Raw genomic sequence first — 26,743 nt, forward strand, 5'->3', positions numbered from 1 at the left:
AAAATAGTTAAATGATTTATATGAGATATAAGTTGTACGTGCAAAATACAAACACATATCATATACATATACATATTGATTCAGTATAATCATTTTGATACACGTAATTCCAAGTGTTACTATTACATAACTTGTCTTTAAATTTATAAAAGCTCAAGTAATTACGTACTTTTGTCCTAAATTAATCTCATTTACTAAAACAAACAAAAAAATTGAAATGCAACTTGAATTTCAATAGCGAAAGCTTGTAATTACAAACATGAATTCATCGACGTTACAATTTTACTACAACTATTTCTCTTAAACATCAGTCAATTGACTTTAGCTTAGGATCAATTAGGCTAAAAATAACAACAAAAATTATTGCACAAAACTTACTTCCTGCTATTACAAACTTGCAATGAATTCTCTAAATTTCAAATTAAATGAAGAATTCTTCAATGTCAAATGTGATTTCAGGTTCATAATCCACCCCTTCTCCACCAAATGAGGAATTTGAAATCGAAGTCGGAGTTGATATCAATTCAGTAAGATCTGAATCTGAGCTCTGTAGAATCATGTGTTCCATTCCAAATTCATCATTTGGGGACGCCAAGTATAATGGTAACTCTGACGAATCTGGAAAGAATTTATTTTCTTCGATAATATTTTCGATGTGTAGTGGTGCAGGAGGGAATGGGAACGCCGTGAAAACCTCTTCATCTTTTGCTGTTATAATGTTAAAGTTTTCAGCGTTATGGTTTGGTGTTGCAGAGTTGAATATTACCATTTCTTCTTGTTGTTTTTTGTTGCATTTCTGGCGTTTTTGGTTATTAAGTGAAAATATTTCAGATTGTGCAACTTTGCAACTGTGCCTTCCTTTATATGTCACTTCAAAAATTGTTGAATTTGCATCTGATTTTTGGACTTGTTTTGTAGCCAAACACCCCTGTGTGTTCCTATGAGTACACCTATAATAAGCCCTGCATTTACCCCCAAAAAGAAAAATGATTAACACAAACATATCGACTTATCACAACATGTTAAATTTAAACAACCAGTATGAAACTGTTGTCATTGTATATAAGTTAAAACTCGATTCGATGTACTTCTATCATTTACGATCTCAATTATTTTTTTTCACATTACTACTTGCCAAAAGTAAAGGGCCTTTATGACTCAAAAAGTTGATTGGTTTACTTTCTCTAGCTACTCAAGGACAAGAGACATTTGGAAGTGTTTTAATATAGAAGGGACCACATGAAATGATCAAAATTCATGCACTGAATGTAGCCTAAAAACACCAAAAACTAGGAACTATGATGTTTTTATTTTTTATTTTTTTATCTTTAACTTTTTACTACTATTTTTTATTTTTTATGATTCAAGGATCCCATCTACTGCCATCATTTTCATTGTAATTTATATTTGGAGCAAGTGGGCAATTGCAATTAATGTAGCTGACCACCTCCTAACAAGTAATAAATCTTAGTTTAAGTTAATTACATTAATTAATTCAACAGTTGATTAAGTAGTTAGTCTACGAGACAAAAAAAAAGTCCAAATCACTTCCATTTTTAGTATAATCTTGTCTTTTTTATTCAAAATTAAATTTAACCATTAAACAAATAGATAAAAAAAATTTAACAAACAGTAAAATTAAAGGATTTTTATTTTTTTTACCTTGGATGACTAGCCCCTAAAATATCTTTTTGGCCATATTTTCTCCAACTAAATCCATCTTCACATGGACCTTCAAGCCCATTTACAGAAATGCTTGTTTGATTAATCCATTGTTGTGTTTTCTTTCTGCAAATCCAAAAAATATATATATACAAATTGAGCAAAAACATGTATATATATTTTTAAAAATCCAAGAAAATAGTCCAAAATAGTAAAAAAAAAAAATCACCTTTTCTTGGAGACCATATTTTTGTCCAATTTTTCCCTTGAAGAATCAAAAACTTCACTCTTGGGACTAATATTATTATTACTACTACCAAGAAATGAAATCGATGAACATGAAGATGTAGAATTGTTAATATTATTAATTCCACCTTCAAGAAGAAGAGCCTTCAAATTGAGAATTGATAATGATTTTTCAAGTGTAGACAATATTTTCCCAATTAGTAAATCACATTCCTCAGGAGAAGCTAATGGACCAATAATCTGATTTTTCAATTGGTTTACAAATTCCTTCCCTTGTGTTAACTCATTAATCAATTTCTTTTTCTCCATACTTTTAACTTTCTCCATTTTGTGAAACTTCAATGATGACAAAATTGGTAATTTATTTTGTGAAATATGTGTGTGTGTGTGCATATAAATGGATTTATGAAGGGGGAAAGTTGCTAAGAAAGAAGTAGGAGAGAGCAAGTGAAGTTGCTTTAGGGATAGTTAGAAGAAAAAAAATGAAGGAAATGGAAGGGATATAAAGAGGAAAAAAAGTGGAAAGGGGAACAAATATTGACTATGAGATTATACATTATAGTTTTGTTGGAATTTTCTTTTCTTTTGTTTTATGAATTGAATTTTTTTTTTCCCCCTTTACTAGAGAGAAATTAAATTAAATAGAGACCCTACAATGACTAATTCAAAGAGTGCGTTTTTTGGGCCACCACGCTTTACGTATCGTTTTTTCTTCTTCTTCTTTTACTCGTTAAACTTATTATTCTTTCATCAATAATTGATGTTAAAGTTTTAAGTGTTTTCCAAGTTCTAATATAAACTAGTCCAAATCAAAAGATTATGTGGCCTTTATTATTTTCACTAGTTTTAGTTACACGCGTCGCATTTGTATACTTATGCTTAATTTATAATCGCGTTAAAATATTCTTTTACGTGTATGTCAAAAAAGATAAGTCATATCTCAAATTTCGATGAATTTTGAATTTACTCTAACAATTATTAATCATATTTGAGTTTTGATATTTAAGAAGAAGAGAGTAGAATTTTTTTTAAAAAATTTATAGTTAAACAATGAAACCCTCTTTAGCTAATAAAGGATAGTACGAGCGGATGTTTATTACATCTTTTTGAAAAATTATAACCTTTCGGAAAAATCACAACTAATAAAAAATTCATAATCCATTAAAAAAAAATCACAACTCATCAGAAAAATTATCATTCTTCGAAATAGTTGAAAGTATTATAATAATTTAATTTAATGGTCGAATTAGAAAGTTTATTCTTTTAAAATAGCATAGAATAAATAGACAAATGAATATAAATATTGATATTGATATAGATTTAGTTATTGATTAAAGAGGAGATTCCATTTTTAGGTACAAAATGTCACATTCAGAAGCACAAACAAAGTCGATCGCTAACAATAATTGAGCGCGTAAATAGCATGATTAAGATAAGAATTTGTTTGCCTAATTGCTTTTCATAGAAAAAAGGCATTTTAAAGGAGAAAAAATCCTTATTTGGCCAATACGTTTCTCAATATTTCTTTAATAGATTGACAAGTATATATAATATGTTTACTCATTTTTTAGAAACGTATTTTTATGTATCAAAATATAATATTTTGAAGTGGATATATCATTGTCATAAAAAGAAACTATTAGTATTATTCAAATAAAGAAACTATTTTAATTAATAGGATTGTATTAATATTTGAGAAATATATTGGTTAAATAATTATTTTGTTTTGAAAAAGTTAACCTCCTATTAATACTATGAATTTATAACTTTTTTATACAAATATTTTTACTTTTTGAAAAGCCTGATTATAATTCAAATTAAATAATTTATTTTTTATAATCAAAATATTAATGTGTTCTCACTTAGTGTGATAAGAAACAAGCCTCACTTGTGATGGTATAAAATGAGAAACACTGTATGAGCAAGTTGAGTGTGAACGTGGAAACACGTGCTGCAATTTTCTACTTCATTTTGATTGAGAATTAGATTCACTTTTCATTTCGTTTTTAGACAAATCTGATTTTTTATTTCTTTCTAGAAACTAAAAAAAGTGACTCTAAATGTTTGAGCAATTTGATTTTTGAGATAATTGCTTGTAGATTCCTTTCAAAATCCTTTCATCTAAATTATTTTACATTTTTAAATATGTTATCATTTTAATTTTTTATACTTTTTAATTGAAAAATAAATAAAAAATTAAAAAAATATTACTATAATTTTTTTAATTTTCTAATCAAATTTTAACTAAATTATGCATTATTTTTTCTTTTATGATGGCAATTGAAAGTTGAAAAATATTTATCGTCATATATTATCTATAGTAAATTTGGTTCAAGTTTGACAAAAGAAAAGGATAGAGCCCATGGTTTTTTCAGCAAGAAAAGAAAACCTCTTTGCATGATATACTTTTCTTAGTTGGCCAATAGATATAGTTAGAGAGAGAATTTTTGTAATTTATTATATCGTAAAATTTTTAGAGATTATGAAATCTTATATTTATCAAAATATAGACATCGCTATCTAAGAAATATTATTTTATCTCAAAACCTATCACTCATTAACCGTTAATTATCCCAATACATCAATTTTCGGAACTCAGAAAAAATAAAAGAAGAAAGTATTAAGAAAACGATAGTATATAAAATAGTTGGTGGAATTACATAATTAACGTTTGAAGAATAAAAAAGAATAACATAAACGTAACAAAGGGGTTGTATAAATGTGACATCACGATTCTACGTCAAGTTGTTCTCACATTATTTGTCTCATATAATATATATTATAATATAAAGTAGCAATACATTAAGTACACCAACGCGGAACCACGTTTGAATATTCTTCTTTTGACTGATTTAGCAATCAGATAAAATCTTATAATTGTAATTCTGTGGCTTATACTCTTTTGTTGTTATCTCAAATTGTTTCGACTAAAAGTTAAGAAGCTTCTTGCGTTTTTGAATTTTGATATTTAAATTTGAAATATATATTATTTACAATTTATGATTATGAATTATTTGAATTTTTAGTAGTACATTCTTAATAATATTATTATGTTTGCAATTTATTATTACCACATATTTTTTAATATAAATATAAATTTAACTTGATGTTATTGAATTACAGTATCTATAAATAAATAGTTAAAATTTTTAAAATGATCATTTTCAAACATACTTTGGAAAATAATAATTGTTTGGTATTTCAATTTCTAGAAATAAATTTCAAAACACCAAAGCACGAAATTACTTTTTTCATAATATATCGTTTATTCATTCTTGCTAGCGCTCCGACAATTCATGATCTTGAGCTACTAATAATACATCTTTTAGTATTTGTTCAAATTATATTTTATCTCTCGTTTTAAATATTTTATTGAACTAACACCTTGATAATTAGAATAACAAATTGAAGGTCTGTGAGGAATGTAAATGAACTAGTTATTTTTTAAAACGTCAAATATTTTAAAATAAATTTATTGACCGAAATAATACATCGAAAACTATACTTTTTATGGGTCATACTAAATATACTTTGAACGAAAAGGTGTATATATAGTTTCTTAGGTAACAATGTGTTCAATTTTTAATGTATTACTCTAAGTAGTCAAGTAAATTGTATGATGTCAAGATTATTTTTTTGATCATGTTTTTTTTTCTCGATTTAAATTTCCTTCTTTTCATTTTGACAGAGTCGAAAGAAAATAATTCATTTGGATTTGACTTGCCATGTTATATCCAGCTTATTGGTACATGCAAAAATAAAAAAATAAAATATTATATTAATAAGTAGAATTAATGTGTGTGCTGCTTCTTCATTACTCTATTTTGTTTCAAGAATATTTCTTTTAAAAAGTCAGTGAGACTATTAGTATAATAGTACAATATCTTTACAACATTTCTTTAAGATATAACATATGATATTAAGTTCTCTTATTTATTGAAATTTGATGAGTTATGGTGGACTAGAAGTAGAAAAGGAGGATTATACAACACCTATGGAGAGTGTCCACTTGTAGCCATGTTGATCAAAATGACTAAATTTAATGACTTGACCAATTACTAGCCCTCGTATTATAAGATTCTCTCATTCTGTGGTGTCGAATCTCTTAATTTGGGGCAGGAGTCTCAACGATAAGTTGTGCCTGCAGTTGTTCATGAACATTTTAAGAAGCTTCCATGCTTCAAGATTGAAGTTTTCACCAGAAATATCTGATGAATATAAAATTTGAAGATTAATTATGGCTTTTTGTTTGGTATAGTCGTATCATTTGATTTATTGAGTTTAAAATTTATTATTTTTAAATTAATTAATTTTTAATAAAAATGGAAGATTCACAGATAAAAAAATTAACTCATAAATTATGCAATAGATTCACCTGCAGAGATAGATTTAGAATTTCAAGAAAAAAAAGGTGCACTCCCGCTTAGAATTGTATTCAAAATAAAATTGAGGTTCAATCTTTGGATACATACAATTAAATTCATTATATTTTTAAAATTATAATTTTAAAATAAATTATTTTGAAGTTCTTAAAAACAAATATGGACCCTTTTTAATTACATGCTCCATCCTTTATTACTATTCATTAATTTAATATAGGTAATTATAAAAGGAGATAAGAAATTTCAATGTGTCAAGTTTAGGAATTTCTAATATGAAAGAGTAAGTCAAGCAAATAAAGGAAGAAAAACTTAATTACCAGACATGAATGGACCCTATTTTTATTTTATTTTTCCTTTTTAAGGATAGACATCAAATCAAACATGGAATTTGAATTTAGGTGCACAATTACATACTTTTAAGTAATTTTGACAATTATATATAAATGTTTCTCTAAACTATTAACAGGAAAGAACATGCATCTAGCTAGAAAATTTTATAGTTAATTATAAATTTATAATGCTGGCAGTGAGTTGTGCTTAATTGACAAATAATTAACATATCCTCCATTTCTCTTGGATTAGAGGCCATTTTAAACAAAATTATTAACAAACATACAAAGTCAACTTCAATTAAAATCATTTGAAGTTAAGTATTCATTAATGCTCTATTAATTATGGAAACTGAGACTGTACCAACAATTATACTATACAACCCCAATTGGCAAATTGCCTTTTATAAAATGTTCAAATTGATGTTTAATAGTGTCCTTATCATAGTATTGCTTACTCCAAACTAATCTAACCCAATATGTTAATTAAAAGTGATTTGAATAGGTTCTTCCCAAGAATATATCAACTCAGCTTATTTAACTTTATTCAAATTTAACTTAACTCGTTATTTGACATTTTTACATAAGATATTAATTTTTAAACATAGTTTGTCAAATTTAATGAAATAACGTTGCGATGATATTGAACCTAATCTTTAGTTATTTAACAAAATAATTCCATTTTATTAAATGTTTTTTAACCCCAAAAAGTATATGCAAGCAATTTCACTAATTCAACAATTAAAAAAAGAAATATGCGAGCTATTTCACTAATTCAACTTCATTTAGTAGGAATTTCAACCTATTAGTAAATTGTCCAATTAATCCACATATTCTCTCTATTGTATTTGTATTCTATTTTTCTTCCTTCCGTTGAAAATGACAATGAATACACGCCCTGGAAAATATAATATATACTACGTCCGTTTCAGAATAAATTATGTTTTTAATTTGAACACATTCATTAATAAAATTACTCGTTCTTAAAAAATAAGATGTATTTTTACAAACTTGCTCTTAATATACATTTTGAAAAAGATGTAACTCTTTAATAATTTAAAATTTTCTTTAATTAAGAATGGGTTACAAATTGAAAAAATATTGCTAACACATATGTTGAAAAGAAGAAAATATTATCACGTAGATCACAATCTATTCAATATTGGGAGATAGTGACTTTAAGTTGTAAATCAAATAAAAGATTAGTCAAAATTAAGAGGATTTTGTTGTCTCGATAGGCAAAAATTGTCAAAAATCAATAAGTAGAAAGATTCATTTGGATTACAATCCTTGTAATATCATTTTCAAGAAATCCCAAAGATTTTATCAAGTAAAACAGGACAGAATATTTGGTCATGAAAAAGTAAAACTGAACCACATGAAAGTTGTAATCCACTATTCTATCCCAAAGCATACGATACGACAAATTTAAGGTTATCTTTTTTTTAAAAAAAAAAACTTTTATTCATAATTAGTGAGAAAATAAAGTGAATATCTTTTATTTTTTAATTATGTATAAGACACTAATTCAAAATATAATACCAACGTGCTTATTTTTTTTATCAAATAAATACTAGTAGACTGTTCTTCAAGTTCGAGGTTAATTCAAAATTACCTTCATTAAGTACAATTGAAATTAGTCTGATTCGATTTTATATATTAGAGTAATAAAGTATTATTACTTATTTGCATTTTGATTTGTTAATATATTTATACTTATATTCAAATTATATTATCTTATAAATCAATTCAATCTACGTATCCTTTAAATCACGTAACAAATTTAATAAAGGATAAATAACGTTATCACTCGTAAAAAATTATCTTATAAATCAATTCAATTTACGTATCCTTTAAATCACGTAACAAATTTAATAAAGGATAAATAATATTGTCACTCTTAAAAAAAGTTAAAAGTTATCGTTATTCTATTTCATTTTATACCGTGTAACCCAACAAAAAACATCTAGTAAATGAGTTCCATCAAGTGCTACTGACTTGTCTATTTATTGATTGATGAGAGATGAGATAATGTAGGCTACCTTTATTAATTGGATTTTTATGGTTGGATTTTGTGAGATGCTATAGTTAATCACAATACGATTTTGTAGAATATATATAAGAATCTTGAGAGAATTATAAAAAAACTTGGTATGAATTATTAATTTAATTCTTAAATTATTGATAAATATTAAAAACATTCTTTTATTTGATTAATTTAGCTTAAAGACATTCTTACTTTGTCACATGACCTAATAAGTAATCTCAAATTCTTGTAAAAGTTTAGAGCTCTTAATAAAAAGACGAAAAAAATATTGAAAACACTCTTAAACTTGACGAGAATTTAGGATATAATTCACCCATGTGACAAGATCAAAAATATATTTAAATTTAATTAGCCAAATAAATAAATATTTTTAAAATTTACTGAAATAAAATTAACAATTTATCTCAAGAATCTTTGAACGAGTATTAAGTTCCAAAGAAATGTATGCCAACCAACCAAAGTTAGGCAGCTTTTACATAAAGTCATTTTTTCTCAAAGTGTGGGACAAAACGAGTGTTTGTGTTAAATGTCAAGGAAAGAAGTAGAGCCCAACCCAAAAAAAAAGAGCATTTATGTGCCATTTGTGTCATAGCACTAATAAAATTTTGCTCGGTTTCGGTTGCTTGACTCAATAATGGCCCTTCAAAGTCATTGACTCCATATTTAGGGAACGGTTGAACTCCTGCTGGATGACTACTATGGAAAAAGATGACGACTACTCCCAGTCTCTGGTCAATCCATGGTGCGCGAATCGAAGGGGACGGCCCAGCCCCGGGTTCGGAAGGAGAGTCCGTCCAACGTCTCTGACCTTGTTCCAAGAAGATCTCATTTCGCCCTCTGCGAGACAAAGATCTCGAACATCGAGATTTTCTGTGAGCTAGTTGAAGTTGCTCTCCTTTTGCCTGCCTTCAATCGAGTTTGACTTTCTTCTGTCGTGCCAGGCGAGCGAGTGCAAGCGGCCTATGCTCATCAGTAGATTGACTACGAGGCCGAAGAGTCTTACTACAGGGGTTACCATACATTGTTATAAAAAATATTTTTAAGTCTTAGTTATTGTGATTTACAGTATTTCTTTTACATGAATTTTGAATTATATATAAAAAATTTTCTCTTTCTGACATTCATAACCTCTGGAGAGTCGATTAAACATTTTATATGATTTTAATGTATTTAAAATTGCTAATTATTATACTTAATAATATTTTTACGTAATTTTCAAATATATATGAAAAAAAACAAATTTAATGAAAATACTAAATTTCGATAACTATTTCAATAAAAAGCAAACATATCCGCAAATAGCCACATCAAAATATGAAGCACGCACGTCCCTCTTTAAGTTACCTATATATATAAATGGAAAAATTATATAAATTAATATATTTTAAAAAATAATTACTGATTTTAGCGATATTTTTTGTTTATTATCATTTATAGCAATACTGTGATAAATCTGTAATATCATTTAAAGTGAATTTTTATGCAATATATTTGAATTATAATTGTTTTTGAAATATATTGTGTTTGTTTGGTAAAAAATGATCACATTGTATTATAAGTGTATTAAAATGTGTGATAAATGTATTATCCATCATTAAAACTTATATTATATATGAATAATAAATTATTCTTTGTAATATGTATAAAATTGTATTATAAATGAATTAAAAGCGATCAAATAAAAAAAGATTATTATTGCTATAAATGATAAATATTTTTTTATTATAGCACATTTATATAAATTTTCCTATATAAATTATATATTCCTGACCCTAAGCTTTTGGAAATGTTTATTTTTATGAGAAAGAAAGAAACAAAAAAGAAATTTAATGGAAAAATGAAAAAGCAATTGTGGAATTTGGGATATGAATCTCGTACGGACATGAAATAATTCTGTCCTTGGGATATGAATACATTCAACATAACTGTGGACTTTTTTTTTAATGTTTGTTCAGAAACAACACTATTAATTAATTAGTCTTTTTCCAAACACATTTCCTGTTTTCTTCCAATTTTTTCCTTCAATAATTAATATTATTACACGTGATGGGCGGAGCTAATAATCATTCAATATTTTTGTTTACAAAAAATTATATTATCCATATTATATGGTTTAATATAAGTTCCTAATGTGATATCGACTTTTTTCAATGTTTATTTAATCATATTTCAAACTCCTTCGCTACTAACTATTATTACTTACATATTGCGATCACTGATTATAATTATCTATAGCATACACTTTTTTTTCAATATATATGTATTGCATCATGTGATGATCCCGGCTACTCTTTCTTGGTTACTTTGGAAATATTTAGTGTAAAGAGAAAATTATAAAGTGCTCTTATACCTTCTTTCGTTAACAACGTAAAAATTTAGATACTTAACCGATTAAGCACTGGCTAGCTAGGAAACACAAGAGAAATGAAAAGGAAAGTTACAAATAAATCTTATCCCTTTATTTCCCAACTTTTGTCTTGTTTGTTTCTCCTACTTTACCAAGAAAAGTGTTGGAAATGGCATTAAACACCAACGTACACACAAAAAATTATTGTGTCTGAACAACTGGCCCTTTGTTTTGGCAGTACTCATTGCCATCAATTCACCTTTCTAATATTTCTCCTACCTATACTTTAGAGAAAATACTTACTTATTTAACAACTTTTGCTTATGCAGCAGCCTCCATAATATATTTCATGAACATTTCGCACCAAACTAATGATAATTTTACATTTTTCTGAGTATATATGGAGGAGTAGTTAAGATATTTTTTTGGATACTCAAATTTAGTTATACGATGTTTCTTCTATAGATACTTAGTTTCATTATTATTTATGAAATTAATTAATTATTGAGGTTCTGTAATTTTTCCCTATTTGTACTCAAATTCCAGGGACTAGTCTCACACAAACACACTGACACACACATTACAACAGAACATTATTTGATCAATTAATTATAAGCGACAAATAGAGACTAATTTCTGAAATGATCGTTGAACTCATAATATTTTTTCCCATCAATACTCTTTTTCTTTTGGGAAGGTTTTTTTTTTTTAACCCTCACCTAGGAGCTCCCTCCTTTTGCTCCATTAGTTATTCGAATTCGCAATCTTTAGATTGAAAGTGAAAGGTGCTTACCTTCCGAGCAACTTTCATCCGAGCAACTTCCTCTCGTCTTCTCATCAATACACGTTACTACCTCCGTGCACTTTGTTGTCATAGTTTTTTTTTAGAGTCAAACTATAAAATTTTGACTAACGTTTTACGATTTATTTTTTCATCATATTGATATGCAAAAAATTTGCAATTTATAATATTTTTCGTATAGTTTTTGAATATCTAATTTTTTAATTTAAAATATCGATTTAATATAATATATTTAACTTTAAAAATTAGTCAATAAATTAAAAAAAATTAATATCACAAATAAAAATTGATCGAAAAAATACTTTTTTTTTAGCTATAAAGTCATTCAACTTTATTTTAGATAAACTCCGGAGAGATAACTAAAATTTCGGTAGAAATCCTCCTTGTTAGTTGATTTAAACCTGCAAAATGTACCGTAAATATTTGTCCTCTTGACATAATACTCAGCTAACAATAATGAAATGTACATTCAAAATATCCTTTTAACATTAATATTAGTACTAATAATTTATTTAATTATATATACGTACGAATCCGTCCAAGTATTTTCAAAGGACTCACCGTCCACACTTGTAACCGCATCCTACTTGGACTTGAAAATATGATCCATATAACAAAAAAATTTAAAAGATACTGAATCACTTGTAAGTTTACGTTATAGCTCACTATTGTAGTTTAAAAATAAGATTAAAAAGAAGATTTTATTATTATATTTTTACAATCTTTTGTTTTTTTCTAAAACACCTCACCATCTAATAGTTTTTCAATTTACATTTACTGTTATTCAAATTTACGACCTAGTAGTTCATGATTTTATATTGCAATATGATATCCCATAAATCAACTAATAATCTATCAATAAAGAAATTGACTATACTCATTTTGACCCCTTATTATTTAGAAATTATCTTTTCCAAGGGACAACTAGTTGGAAGTGATTTTTATATTCGATTTCACATAGTATTAATTTTACTATCTCATATTAAATGGGTATCTTACTACAAAATTTTTATCGATATTATTTGATCACTTCCTAAATTAGAGTAAAATTATTATTTTTTCAATTTTATTTCTACAATTAATATGACCTTTGAAAATTTAAACAAACTTTAAAGATTCAAAGTTTCTCTCTTTTTTCTTTTCAAAAAGGCTAATTAATAGAAAGGGCAAAATAATGAAGCTGAAAATTTATTAATTACCATATAAAATAAAAAGTACAGATCTAGTACGAGAGGATAGTATAGTATATATAAAAGGAATCCATTTGAAATTATCAATCCTATAAAATAATATTAGCATAATTTATTAACATAATCACCAATATGATGGCGTGATTAGAAAATAAATTATGTTTAATAGGCTCATTTGAAGATGACGCTTCCAACAAAATATTTTCACTAACCAACAAACCTAAAATTTTATCAAAAACCTGTAATTAAGAATGAAACAATTGTATCAATCTATTAGTGTACTACAATCCATTTTTGTTACATAAATGAGTTACATACAAGTACGAATGACTTGTCTACTTATTGGGTGGGACTACTTTTTCGATGTTCAGTCCCTATTAGGAAGAAAAAAATAAATAAATTGATATTTATATTTATAAATGATATAAAAAAGTTATTGGAATTGTGTGGTTGGATTTTGCTTCATGCTATAATAGTCAAAAAACAAGATTTTAGGAACCTTCCAACAATATTTTATACGTTGTTTTGGGTCACACTTTACTTTAATTTTCAAATAATTAAAATATCAACCAATCATATATATATATATATATATATATAGGGATTTTCCCGTATAAACGCGTTTGCACTACTTTACTGTGGATAAATGTTTTGTTTTAATTATTTTACTAGGTCAAGGAAATAAGTATAGCCACAATAAAAAGAACATTTATAAAATCAAAAGATAATTAAATTAATTACAGTAATTTATCTCTTTTGAATTATATTCATTGTATTTTGCTAAATGGTACCATACTTCGTCAAATTTTATTGGAAAAGTACTGGAATCATTAAAGTTCATTGTATACTTTTTCTACCCATAAGTTTAGTAATCGTTATCATTGTGAGAGAAAAAGTAACAAATTTAGGTAGGAAAAAAGAAAAGCAATAATTAAAATATGAATAGGCAAAAATTAACTGGACATCACGATTATTTAAAAAAAAAGAAAAGGAAAAGACGAAAGAAGGGGGATACCGTACGGACATCAAAATGGATATCATTGGTCGTTATTGTCACATAAATAAAATTTAAGCTTGAATTTTTTCTCAACGTGTCCTTAAATGTCAACCACAATACATCATTACTCCACAGTAATAATTAATTATCGTAGACTAGCTAGCTTAAATGGCCAATATATTTATATTCTACAAGTTAAATTATGTGTAAGGAAAAAGAAATATAAAAATCAATTCGTTTATTTGTATTTATTTATTATTTTAAAAATAGATTTTTATTTTTAACATATCAATAAAAAATAATTATTTAATTCTCAGGTGCATTTAAAAATTTATTTTTTAAGTCTTAATATGAAACATTGATTAATATGCCTACGATAATAAAATAATTATTGCGATTACTATTTCTTAAGGAGCTTAAAATGAACGGAAGTATCTAATATCAATTCATAATAATCAATTATATAACGATGGTCCCTACTATTTGTTTGAAAACCTCAAGGGAACACGTTGAGCAGGAACGATAAAAGGTTTACAATATATTTCGTCTATAACTAGAATTTAAATTATTTATAATTACATTATTATTATTATTATTATTATTATTATATTAGTAGTAGATATTGTAGTAGGACTCTAAGTATAGTTAACTTAAGAGCTTGTAACTCAATTTATTTTCATCAATATAATCAATATATCAATACAATCCTTGATTTCTCCACGTGAGATTTCAACATGGATTTTTACAAACCTATGGTATATAAAAAAAATTGTTTTAGAAGTTATGTTTGCAATTCATGAAACAAGTAATTTTTGTGATATTTGTTTGACTTAAGATTTTACAAATGAAATGGACTAAATAATAGTAATTGGGTTAATTGAAGAATTATGGGCCCCTAGTTCTTAGCCGAATCTCAATATAATGGGCTCTTCGCGGCCCAAATATGTTTCCACTCCTTCGACCCGTCTAATAAAATGAAGGGAAAATTGTATATAATATCAAACTAATAACATAAAATAAATGGAGTAGTTAGGGTTTGATTTAATTGTGTTCCATAGCAAACGTTAGCCAAAGTTTGCCAGCGAATTATACAGTTTTATATGTATAGCGAATTATACAGTTTTATGTTTGCTATGGAGCGTAATTATGCAAACTTTGCTGTAGCATACAAATATGAATTTTTTGTTTGCTATATGTGAATGTTGCCCTAAAATGAATAATGGATAATCTTATTCTATATATTCGTAGACTAAATAGTGATTATTAGACGTCTCGCAGAATGATTCATGAGCTCACAAAAATTCTCAAATTAATAACACTACTTATTTTGGTATTGAGGAAATAGCTTCCTTTCTACCCCCCCCCCCCCAACCCAAAGGGCAATCTTTCACATATAGCAAACAAAAAAATCATATTTGTATAATATAGCAAACTTTGCATAATTGCGCTCCATAGCAAACATAAAAACTGTATAATTCGCTATACATATAAAAGTGTATAATTCGCTGGCCTAAATTGTATAATTCGCTGGCCTATTTCGCTGCAATTGTATAATTAGCTTTGTATACAGTTGAATCGAATTAAAATGTATGTATATTGCATAATTATAAGTGTATAACAAGAAGATATATGTTTTTCTCGCTTTATACAAAAACAGAAACACAATATATACACTTCTGTTGTATAAAGCTAGAAAAAATTGTATTTCACTGCAATTGTATCATTCACAATTGTATAATTCTTTGGCATTTTTCTCTGCAATATTTGAAGTAAAATGTTTGTAAATTATATAACTAAGTGTATAACACGAAGATATACATTTTTGCATGTGTATATACAATTTTCTCTCGCTTTATACAAAACAGAAACAGAAATTATACACTTCTGTGTATAAAGCGAGAGAGGCGAGAATGAGAGAGTGGCGAGCGAGACTTCTGGGAGAGAGACGCCTGGCAAATTTTTGCCAACGCTTGCTATGGAGCACAATTAAATCAAACCCTAGCTATTCCATTTAATTTAGGTTATTAGTTTGCTATTTTATACAATTTTCCCAAAAAAAAACCCATAGAAGAAAGCAATTTTAGATCATTAAAATATTTAAGGAAAAGTCTTAGATAGTGATTTTATCACTAAACAATCACTCAATTTTTTTTTATCAAGATCTCTTTCTAGTTATTACTCTCACGCTTCATTTTTGTTATTGTGTTTACGATAAATAATTGGTGATTTATAGTTGTTAATTTTAGAAAATTAAGATATCATTAATTTATTTATTTTTACTCAATAATGTGAAGAGATATTACTATAATGAAAAAAAAAAGTAGTACAAAATTAAGATCAAAGAGTAAAAACGAATAATTTTATCAAATTACTCTTTTGATTATATTTTCTTTAAGAATGTGAAAAAAACTAACCTCTAATTTTGCACTTAATTATCGTCCCAATATATTGTTATGCATAGTTGGATATAATTGATATCTTAGCATCAATGACTAATATTCTGCCTACATATTGGACTAATAATATTGTCACCTAAAGCTAAGAAGATAATATGATTACATATATATTGCCCACATAAACATAACAAGTAAACCAAAAAGGCATAAGATATAAATCTAAAAAATAAAAGTACACAGACAAGAAAATGATAAAATGATCAATAGCTTGGGTCCCCAAACAAAATGGAAAAGAAAGGATGAGGAGGAAAAAGAGAATCTGCTTTCCTCAAAAAGTTTTTTTTTTTTTTTTGGTTTAAAGAAAAAGAAGGATAATAATAATTATGTAGGTGGTAGACTTTTCTTAATTGTTTGTCTTCTCTTGTGTGCAAACCCATCACTGTGTCTCATTATCCAAAACCTTTCTATTTCTTCTGCTGTTCTCCCTGGTATTCTACCTGCTATAAGCCCCCACCTTATATTCAAAAAATCATAAACTTAAGTTTCATCATCCAAAACAATAAATATGACCTAATAGTATATCATATTAGATGGGTGTATGTAAATAAAGTTTAATATGGAATGTAGAAACAATAAAGAAGTGACTTGTAGGGCCAACAAGTTCATTCGATGAAAATTTTATATTGTCTATACACAGTTAATTTTATTTTTATAATGTATTACTTTGACTTCTTAACGCGTTTTACTTTTTCACTCCTTAGTAAAAACTCTGACTCCATCATTGTTTATAAGGTTTGAATAATCTTAACGACGTGTGATATTTTTGAGAAAAATTGTGTCAACTTGACTCAATGAGGATAATATCACACCATGTAAAAGTATGTTATTGAGCTAGTTTTAGTCAAGTTAAAGTTAATGGTAATACTACATGTGTGCATGTTTTCCTATTCTTAATAATGAGACATGAAGATACGGGTAATCATTCAACTTTTTTTTTACCTGTCTCCAACAAGTTTGTGCATCCTGTAAATAAGATCTTCTTCTTGCTTGCTCATTCTAATGAATTCCCACTCCATACTATTAACCTCTGTTTTTTTCAAGAAAAAAGAAGTTAAAAAACGAATGAAGAAACATAAGGGATATATATATATTTGAGGTGTACCTTCTTCATGGCTGCAACATCGGTGGTGCATGAGTTTGTGTTGGTGATGGAGATTTTGATCCATTTTTAGGTACAAAAGAAAAAGAGTAGAGAAATAGAAAGATAAGAATAATGAGGATCAAGAAAAGAGGACTAGCAGAGAGTTGCTGTTGATTAGGAGGGACAGCTTCTGTTTTTTTATACTTGTCCTCAATGGTTCGACAGATTTGTCTGCATTTGTTTATCATCAAACATCAAACAACGGCTGGTCCTAACCAAACAAACTACTCTTTCTTTCCCTTTGACTTGCAGTTGTCATTCCTTCCCATTATCTACTTACATTTTTACATACGTTTCTTTCATTTATATCCAGTGGATAGTTAAAGTTCAAATCTTAATTTCTCCCCAATAATATAAGCTGTTGTTACTTGTTTCTCCACATTAGGCATTTTAAGCTGAAAGGAGCAAAGAACACTCAGGATCGACTACAAGAAAAGCAAAACTTAGTAGACTGATTAACCTGAGCCCTTAAAAAAAAGAAAAGAAGGGGGTCTTCATTGATCATTATTTGCCTTATGAATTTGATTGGTAGGTCCAATTGACATACAATTTCAGGTAGTTACAAAAAGAACATATGCCAGAAAGTAACCCCAGCTACAATTCCGTAGCTCCAGATAGTCAAATTTGTTACATGATAGTCCTGAACGACTCATGAAGGGGTGGAAACTTGCTGGTACAAAATATTTGCTAAATCACCCAACCACTTCTAAATTCCGTGATCAATACCTAAATTCAAGAATAAGAAATTCATCAACAAAAAGAGATCTACTGAAAAGACCAGAACTGTTCTCGTCACTCCTTCAACAGATGAAACCTACTAAAGGATACATGTATCTGCAGCCTAAATCATAAAATACAGACTCCTATATCTGCATGACATATATGTAGCTCGTCCACGATAATCACATGGAAATAGCCTCGACCAATTAAGTCAAACTATGGCTGTAAGAATTCCTACTACAGTATTGGGAACTTAAAGATACTGTACCATAATTAGCCTATTCAATTACAAGAAGAGGTAATGGTCAGATGAGAACAATCTACAAGTACTGATAATCGAACTTTATAAACTCCATTAGAGACTGGTTCTTTGAACTGAAGCTGTACCATAATCTACTTGGGTAAGATGGTAAAGCTTCACCAAGGTTGTCCTTTTCCTCCAAGTCGTCGAGCCAGCTCAAAATCTTTTTTCACTGTGCATCAAGAATAATGAAACAACATAAATTACGCATCATATAACAAAGCATGCCAAGCAAACAAGTAGGCAGTACTAAAAGACCTAGAGATGCCCAAGATATTCCAGACCACTAATAATAGAAGTATTGTTCAGAACATCAGGTGTTCATTATCCATATAAGTGTAGTTGAGACCCTAAGGCAACTGCTCTCCTCTGTTTCCCAGTGTTATCTTAAAAGATCATTGGGCTAACTTTCACTGCACTAAACACCTAAAATCTCCCATATCGAAACAGGCTGTACCTGGCCCTTAGGTACTCCTCTTAGATGTGATTGAAGAATTCATATGAAAGAAGTTAACTTGGAAGAGGCAATAGAAAAGATTGCCTCATTTCACTTTTGCATCTTTAGCAAATGTATATATGGAGTAAATAAAACTAGGATCCCGAATATATGTGCATCTATGGCATAATTTGTATGCCGTAACTTCGCGACTAAAAGCATTTGTAGAGCATTTCCTCCTCTTCCCTGAGGAGGACAAGCATAACACAATTGAGAAAGCTAATAGGTATATGAAATCTACAACAGAATAACATAATTTGTGAAAGACAAGTGATTTGATGAACCAGACTGCCAGCCCATTCCTCAAAGCAACAAGAAAATGAGTAGAGGGATGTAGAATTAGGTCAACTGTGGAGAAGGAACAATAAGAAAACCAAAAAAAGGAAGAATTTGAAGAGGAAACTTACTAAGTGTAACACGCTTCGCATGAATAGCACATAGCATTGCATCTTCAAACAAATGAACTAAAAAATCTTCAGCAGCCTGCAAAATACCTATATCACTCTTGCCGATATTGATTAAGAATAGAGTTCTATATGACATATATGTTTTATAAAAAAAGGCATTTCTAGAAAAGTAGGCTGACAATAATAATGTTGACTGAACTAAACTATGCACACAAACTTTCTTACTTTATGCATCCATCTACATTTTGCTATTTTAATGATATTAATGATGAAAACATCCCAAGAAAAGTATGATGTGCAAGGATCACAGGATTATTAATATACTATATGTGCAGGTAAAGACAAATTGCCCTGACAGAATAAGCAGAGTTTGACATGATTGCAACACTGTTTTGACTCTTGAGGAATCTGTATGAAGACTGGAGTAGAGTTCTTTCACTCCAAACTATGCATCAGATTGCACAGAATGAAGATGAATAATAGTTCATGTATCAACACTAAATATAATTTCTTTTGAATACAAATAGACATTTCAAGTTTCTACTGCTGATTGTTCCCCTATGACTAAATGTCTGTTATTTGAGCATAGCTACTGACAGAACAAAGGATTTGAGAAACTTTCCTAGGTTCCTGAGAAGACACAAAGTACATTATTTCACAAGATCATTGATGCTCTTCCAGATACAAACAAAATTTTATAGGGAGCAGAAATGCATGCTTGCAGAGAGACATGCTAAAACTGATGCTTAGCTCTATCCTTTTCTCTCACTAGTTATCCACAGCGCCCTGCCAGTTTAATGGGATTCTATCTGTTTCTGATCAATGATCACAACAAGCCAATTCCTTTTACTCCACATGTTTACTGGACATCAACTTGTCACTGACAAAATATTAAAGAACTACATCTTTTCATAAACATAGCAAATACACTTATTATACATGCAGTCAAAAAGGTTTAAAACACAAAGTGCTTTAATAAATAATGGGCATATTAGGGAGGCCATAGGGTATTCTACCATGTTGATGCAAGTATAGCAAATACCCACTAAGAAATCCCTTCTCTTTTCAATGCCTTATTCTTTGCCGGGGAACTTAAAAAAATAAGGTATGCCATGCTAGAGACTATGTATCAGAATTGGCCTAGCTTCAGAGGAAAAGGTGAATAACTTGTTGCTGCAAGATCAGTCATACTCGTATGTTGATGCAAGTATATGTATTGTATTTATGACATCAAAACAAAAACCAATAGGAATTAGTGGTACTTAGAAATAATATATGTCCCCTCGATAGGAACAATATCCAAAAGGAGTTGACACCCTGATTTAGGGGTAAGCCGAGTAGCAACTTTATTTGTGGACACTGGACTGTACCATTCAGGACAGAAGCTTATCTAAAGCAAAAATCAAAGATAAGTAGTTTTTACTTTGAACTTGCCAGATTAATACACCTAAATAGTATTTTTGCAATTTGAAGATATAAAGCAATTCAGTTGAGCAGGACTCAGATGAGAAAAATGCACAACCATAATCAAAGTAGAAAAACCTTCATGGAGCAAGAGTTTGGGATAGACATCTCTAAATATGATAAATCTTCCAGAAACTCAAACTCCCTTAGCTAACTAATTGCCTGACCCATCTTGGATTGCCTGTTAGGAGATGATATCAATTGTCTTTCTTCTATGTTGGTTGGACTCTTCAAAAATGTCAACAGGTGCATGTTGAATTCTCAGAAACTAATGCATTGTTGAAGAATTTGGCATGGGTGTGGGATCATTTTTGAAGAGTCCGAGTAACATAGCGTTTCTTACCTAATGTATGCTACGTACCGAAAGGAGGAAGATCACTTTAATAATATGTTGGCTCTTTTCGCACACCGTTACTACCCTGACCACACAATTGGAACACACTTTATATTATTATGGAGTTCATGCTGTAATTTTCTATAACTTGGAGAAACCTTTTATAGGAGATTATTAAGCACATTTTGAAATTGATAGTAGAATTACTCTAAGATACATTAAAATAATTTTAATATGTCTATGGAGCAGAGACTATTTCAAGCTAGATATGTTATTGACATATAAAACTACAAGATGATATATGAGAGCAAATATATTTATATGATTCGATTTCCCTCTCCTCTCTAGGAACACATGATTCCTATAAATAACTTAAAATTAATGCACACGATCCAAATAGCAGCTAACAGATCCACTTTTTATGGTGAGAAATTGGCATACCTCTTGAATAGCAATTAACGCCTCAGCTTGCCAACGAGTTACCCCAGGTGCATAAAAGTGACTAATTTCTCTAACCTGCCCCAGTCAGAAAAGAGGGATAAAACAATTAGGTTTGGTTAAAATTTAATTAAGGCAAGGATAAATCCATAACCTATTTGGTCTAAACTAAACCATATTATCATCAAGGGTATAATATAGCAGTTCTACAACACATTTACATTTAAAGAATAATCAGAATGCAGATTTTGGTATACAGTCTTAGTCCACACTTTCTGCCAGAATCACAAATTGAGTCCCAGGGACTTCCTGAAATATAGAGCAGGAGGTAGAAACTTTTTTTGACTAGCAGATCTGTGTAGTACACCTTCTTAAAATCTGAAATTACCAAACCTCCTACAGAAGCAGATCCCACTAATTGAAAAGAGTTAACTAGTTTCCACTTTTGAAAGTCCGGCAGATCATAATTGGTCTTCCCATTCCAATCCCATATTGAATCAATACGAAACGGAAACCTTTCTTTGACAATAGTGCATAATCCCAAAAACTGGTCAAACTAACCTGCAAATTGAACTCAGCCAAGCCCAAACAAATAAAATACTAGAGTATAAAGATAAACTCAAGAAAGAGAATTGAGTTTTTCTTTCTTCTATTTGTTAACATCAGTGTGCTCTCCATTGAGAAACTAAATCAGTTAGAAAATAGGTGAATTTTCATCTTGAGGCAGTCCAAAGGAAAATGAGAAACTGAGTTATGGAGTATTACATCAATTGAAGCTTGCCAAAGATACCTTCTTTTAAAGGGTTTTTATTCAAGAAAAGGGGGCTATTCTCTCCATTCCATAGTATTTTTAAATTTTTACTATCCTTTCAGCATCTTTTTTTTTCTTTTCAATTTAGTATAACTAATATTCATCAACTAGTGGAAAGCCTTAACATTAGCTTTATCCGCTAGTGCAGCAGTGATTCACATATTCTCCACTCAACTAAGGCATAACACTGATAGCCCTCTCACTTTTTTCCATAATCTACATTAAATTAGACACCTGCAACTATTTAGATTCGACATTAAGTTCATTCTTCCATTTCAGTTAGATTACATGGTAATGAAGCACTCAATCAAGCTATAATTGGTTGAGTTTCTCCTATTTCATCTAATCATATGGCTGCTAAGCTCTAACTATATCTAGCAGTCCAACTGTATTCCTGTAAGCAAGCACAACATCAACAGAACCATGATGAATGTAACCAAAAAAAATGCATTAAAAACAACTTTGATATGCTATAAGTCCATATGAAAGAAAATTACAAGTCTGATGAAAGGAGCAGCTGGAATAAGAAGATCCCACGTCTTCTGAAAGTGTCTGATTTCTCGAAGTGCCACTGTCCCTGGCCTGTAACGCTTCTTTTGTTTTGGCTTCTGCACTGAAGCTGAAACACATATATTCTCCCATCATATAGAAATATAGGATTGGGCTCGAAAAAAACGAATGTATTTAGAAGGATTCATATAGTTAACCCAACTAGTTTCAAATTGACACCAAAAAATTGACTGAAACAAAAGTACAGCAACATAACTACATGTCCAAAGCATGAATGTACAGAAATGCACATTAATTTACTTCTATATACACTTACTTGCCGGTGCAGACCTTGGACTTTTTCTTGAAGGCGTCTGATTTATCCCAAACAAAAAGCAAAAAATGAACCTCAAGAACTTTGAATTAGCACGAGAAGACAAAAATCACAATTATTACCATACCGATGGAGTCGCTGAAGGTGCAGCTGCAAGTCCAGGTACAACATCACCAAATTAGGGTTCAAAAACAAACTCAGCAAAAATCAAATCAAATTCAAAACCTAAAATGAAGTGTATACGCTAATGTAAACATTCACACACACACACACAGAGAAACCATCGCTGAATTTACATTAAAGGTATTAATCACCGCTTCTTATCTTCAACTTGAGCCATATACAGTTGATTTTTTTTCTTTACAAATATGTATTAAAAACTAAGTCAGATCTTCTTACTTATATTTGCGAATTCGCTAATCTTTTTCAAAACTCTAAAATTACGATATGTGTGCAGTTAGGTTAAATTATAAAAAGGAGAGGTAGAGAAGTACCAGAAGTGGTGCGACTTCGTTTCGCGAGGTGTTTGGTTCTCGCCATGGCTGCTGCTACTATTGCAGAGAAGAAGAACCAAAAGCAGATTTGAGTAACTTGTCAATGGAGGATTTGAATAGTTTGAGAAATAAACTGAGTTCCCGCTTTAATTTATTTTCGAAGAAGAATGAAGAGGTAACTGCACTCAACCCCTGTCACTGTCACTGGCATAATTTGCTTCTTTGCTTTTTCAATGATTTGAAATTTAAAAACTGCCGTTAGAGTAAAATTCTTTTACTCTTTGGTTTTTAGTTTAGTCTATTTATTATGAATTGGGAACCAAAATAAGCCATAAAAATATAAAAGTAATTAAAATAAGTTACTATTTTAGTAAGTAACTAAAATAAGCTTACTGGAAGAAAAAGTTTCACTATATCCAATTTTTTAAACGTTTTTCGTTATTATCATAACGTTTATTTTTAATATATAACTGAATTTTTTCTTACACTTTATAAAGCGAAACTTTTTATTCCACTTTATAAAAAGTTACATTTTCACCTTCACATTCTCTCCCTTTCTTTTTCATGGCTTTCAAAAAAAATTCACTTTGAAGATGGTCCCATTTCGACAATTTGAAGCCGCCCCACACTAAACAAATCAAAATTTTGGAGTAGCACAACCCGACAACATACAACTCATATTCGTTGCTTTAGGTGCAAAAATAGATAAGATTGCAGCCTTGTACTTTGTAGGGAAATTTTATTAACCTTAGACTTAATTTAGTTTTGATTAGAAAGACATCTAAATTCATTGATAGAAAACTTTAGATTTATACGTTCTATAAAAGTTTTAATAGTAACACTACTTCAAAATAATATGAAAATAAAATAAAATAAATTAAGAAGCAGAATTTCGTAATATATAAGACAAAATAAAAGTATCTATGTCATAAAGTACACAAAAATTCATCTTTTTGTCTAGCTTTAAGTTGAAACATTTTCTGATCATTTTTTTCTTTTCGAAAAAATATCAACAAATCTGTCATAATTTTCCCACATGTGGATGTTGTTGTTTGACTATTTCTGCACCAATATTTGTCTTGACTATCAACATACAATTGACTATTGTTGCAGGAGTGAAGTGTTTCAAAGCTTCCATTAACCTCGGCAACTCGACAAAAGACCACTCCCAACTACCATAGACTTTTCCAAAAGCTTGTTTGCGATCAAGATAGGCTTTTCTTTTACTTACTGAAATGTCATATGCTTTAAGATTAATTGTTTGACAGTCTTTGATGGAAAACCTGAAATTAATAATAATATTAATTATCAAATAAAAATGAATATTTCCTTATTAAATAAAAATCATCTAGCGATAAAATAGTATCTTGGCGTTCTTTCTATATCAACACGGAGGACGTTAGCAATCATCTCAACATCCAAGTTGAAATACCCTTCGCGGCACGTACCCATATCACATGTATGTTCTTTAATGTATCTTCCAACTTTCCACATGTTAGTATGTTTATCAATAAAAAAAGGGATAATGCCCAAGTTCCCCCTCAACCTATGCCCGAAATCTCAGAGACACACTTATACTATACTAAGGTCCTATTACCCCCTGAACTTATTTTATTAATAATTTTTTACCCCTTTTTAGCTTATGTGGCACTATCTTGTGGACCCAACGATGGTTGACTTTTTTTTCCGAACTAGTGCCACGTAGGCTAAAAAGGGGTAGAAAATTACATATAAAATAAGTTCAGGGGGGTAATAGGACCTTAGTATAGTATAAGTGTGTCTCTGGGATTTCGGGCATAGGTTGAGGGGGTACTTGGGTATTTTCCCATAAAAAAAGTCAACCTAAATCGACATCCTTGTTCTACACGCCTGCAAACAAGTCGCCATGATTTCTTTGTTGATTTAATAACAAAGCACTCCCTTGCTATCTTCAAATGTAGAAGTTTAACTGCTCTTTGCAACTGCGTTTTTGAATTGAATAACATGTCTTTTTCAATATAAATAGCATCATTCATGAAATCTTCTGGTTCATGCCACGTACGTTGTGATGTATATTCATCATGTGTATCACCAAAGATATCTGGACCATCCGAGAGATGATCAAGATAGAAATTTCATGATTACGAAACGGACTTATGGACATTGATCTTGGCGATCGATTGGGAGTCAAAAAATCATCATCACTAGATGATGCCTCAAATGGAACATTATCTCCTGATTCCTCAGCATTAGGCAAATCATCACTATCACTAGCTGAAGGTGAGCCGTAATTAGGAATATCACGGTCATTGATATTCACAGGATCAATAGGCTCATCTTGTGTAGTATTTTTCCTATATATGTAAAAAATATATAAATATTTGGCTCATGCAATTAACTTACTCAAATTAAAAAATAAGTGTTAGACATAGCGATAATCATCTGCATCAAAAGTAGGTGAGACATGAAAATTTGAGGATGTCCCAACATTTTCCGTCATTTCAAAGTGTGAGGACTGACCAAAATAATTATTTAGTCCATAACTTGAAGCAATATCCCTATCTTGCTGAGGTAAACCGCTACAAAATATATAATAATAAGAATAATAAATAATATAAATTAATAAATAATTGACAAAATCAACAAACAATAGTTGAAATATAATAATTGACATTACCGATCACTATCTTTGATAGTTTTGTTTAAATCAAAATCATATCGGCCGGTAAGAGTATTTTGATAATGAGTCATTTTAGGAAAATCAGTAGATTGAGTTATCGGAAATCCATCAATGCTATTATGATTTTCTAATTAGGGACCAACGTCGATTGATAAAGGAGAACGTTGTTGACTAATGTTAGGCTCCTTCCTAACATA

The 26,743-nt window shown here is 29.3% G+C and overlaps 3 protein-coding genes across 4 annotated transcripts; all 3 read right to left on the reverse strand.

Moving 5' to 3' along the window:
• Positions 1-210: 210 nt before the first annotated feature.
• WRKY41 (WRKY transcription factor 41) lies at positions 211-2,398 on the reverse strand. Its single transcript, NM_001247601.2, is given in 3 exon segments — positions 211-962; positions 1,663-1,788; positions 1,892-2,398. Coding segments are annotated over 3 exon segments (1,011 nt in total). The 5' UTR covers positions 2,236-2,398; the 3' UTR covers positions 211-421.
• Positions 2,399-16,541: 14,143 nt separating this feature from the next.
• On the reverse strand, positions 16,542-17,757 carry LOC104649435 (MYB-like transcription factor ETC3). Its single transcript, XM_010328616.4, has 3 exons — positions 17,561-17,757; positions 17,398-17,485; positions 16,542-16,912 (listed from the first exon to the last, which is right to left on the reverse strand). Exons 1-3 carry the CDS (start codon positions 17,622-17,624, stop codon positions 16,780-16,782), a joined length of 285 nt encoding a protein of 94 aa, XP_010326918.2. The 5' UTR covers positions 17,625-17,757; the 3' UTR covers positions 16,542-16,779.
• Positions 17,758-18,345: 588 nt separating this feature from the next.
• On the reverse strand, positions 18,346-24,134 carry LOC104649437 (histone H3-like centromeric protein CENH3). 2 transcript variants are annotated; one of them, XM_019210835.3, is made up of 7 exons: positions 23,888-24,134; positions 23,516-23,543; positions 23,397-23,433; positions 23,068-23,189; positions 21,763-21,837; positions 19,524-19,599; positions 18,346-18,792 (listed from the first exon to the last, which is right to left on the reverse strand). In XM_019210835.3, exons 2-7 carry the CDS (start codon positions 23,516-23,518, stop codon positions 18,737-18,739), a joined length of 369 nt encoding a protein of 122 aa, XP_019066380.1. In that variant the 5' UTR covers positions 23,519-23,543; positions 23,888-24,134; the 3' UTR covers positions 18,346-18,736. The 2 variants fall into 2 exon arrangements, with proteins under 2 accessions (XP_019066380.1, XP_010326926.1); XM_010328624.4 differs by having other exon boundaries at positions 23,521-23,543; positions 23,888-24,117.
• Positions 24,135-26,743: the final 2,609 nt, after the last annotated feature.

The sequence above is a fragment of the Solanum lycopersicum genome, chromosome 1 (assembly GCF_036512215.1).
Source record: "Solanum lycopersicum chromosome 1, SLM_r2.1".
Taxonomy (NCBI): Eukaryota; Viridiplantae; Streptophyta; class Magnoliopsida; order Solanales; family Solanaceae; genus Solanum; species Solanum lycopersicum.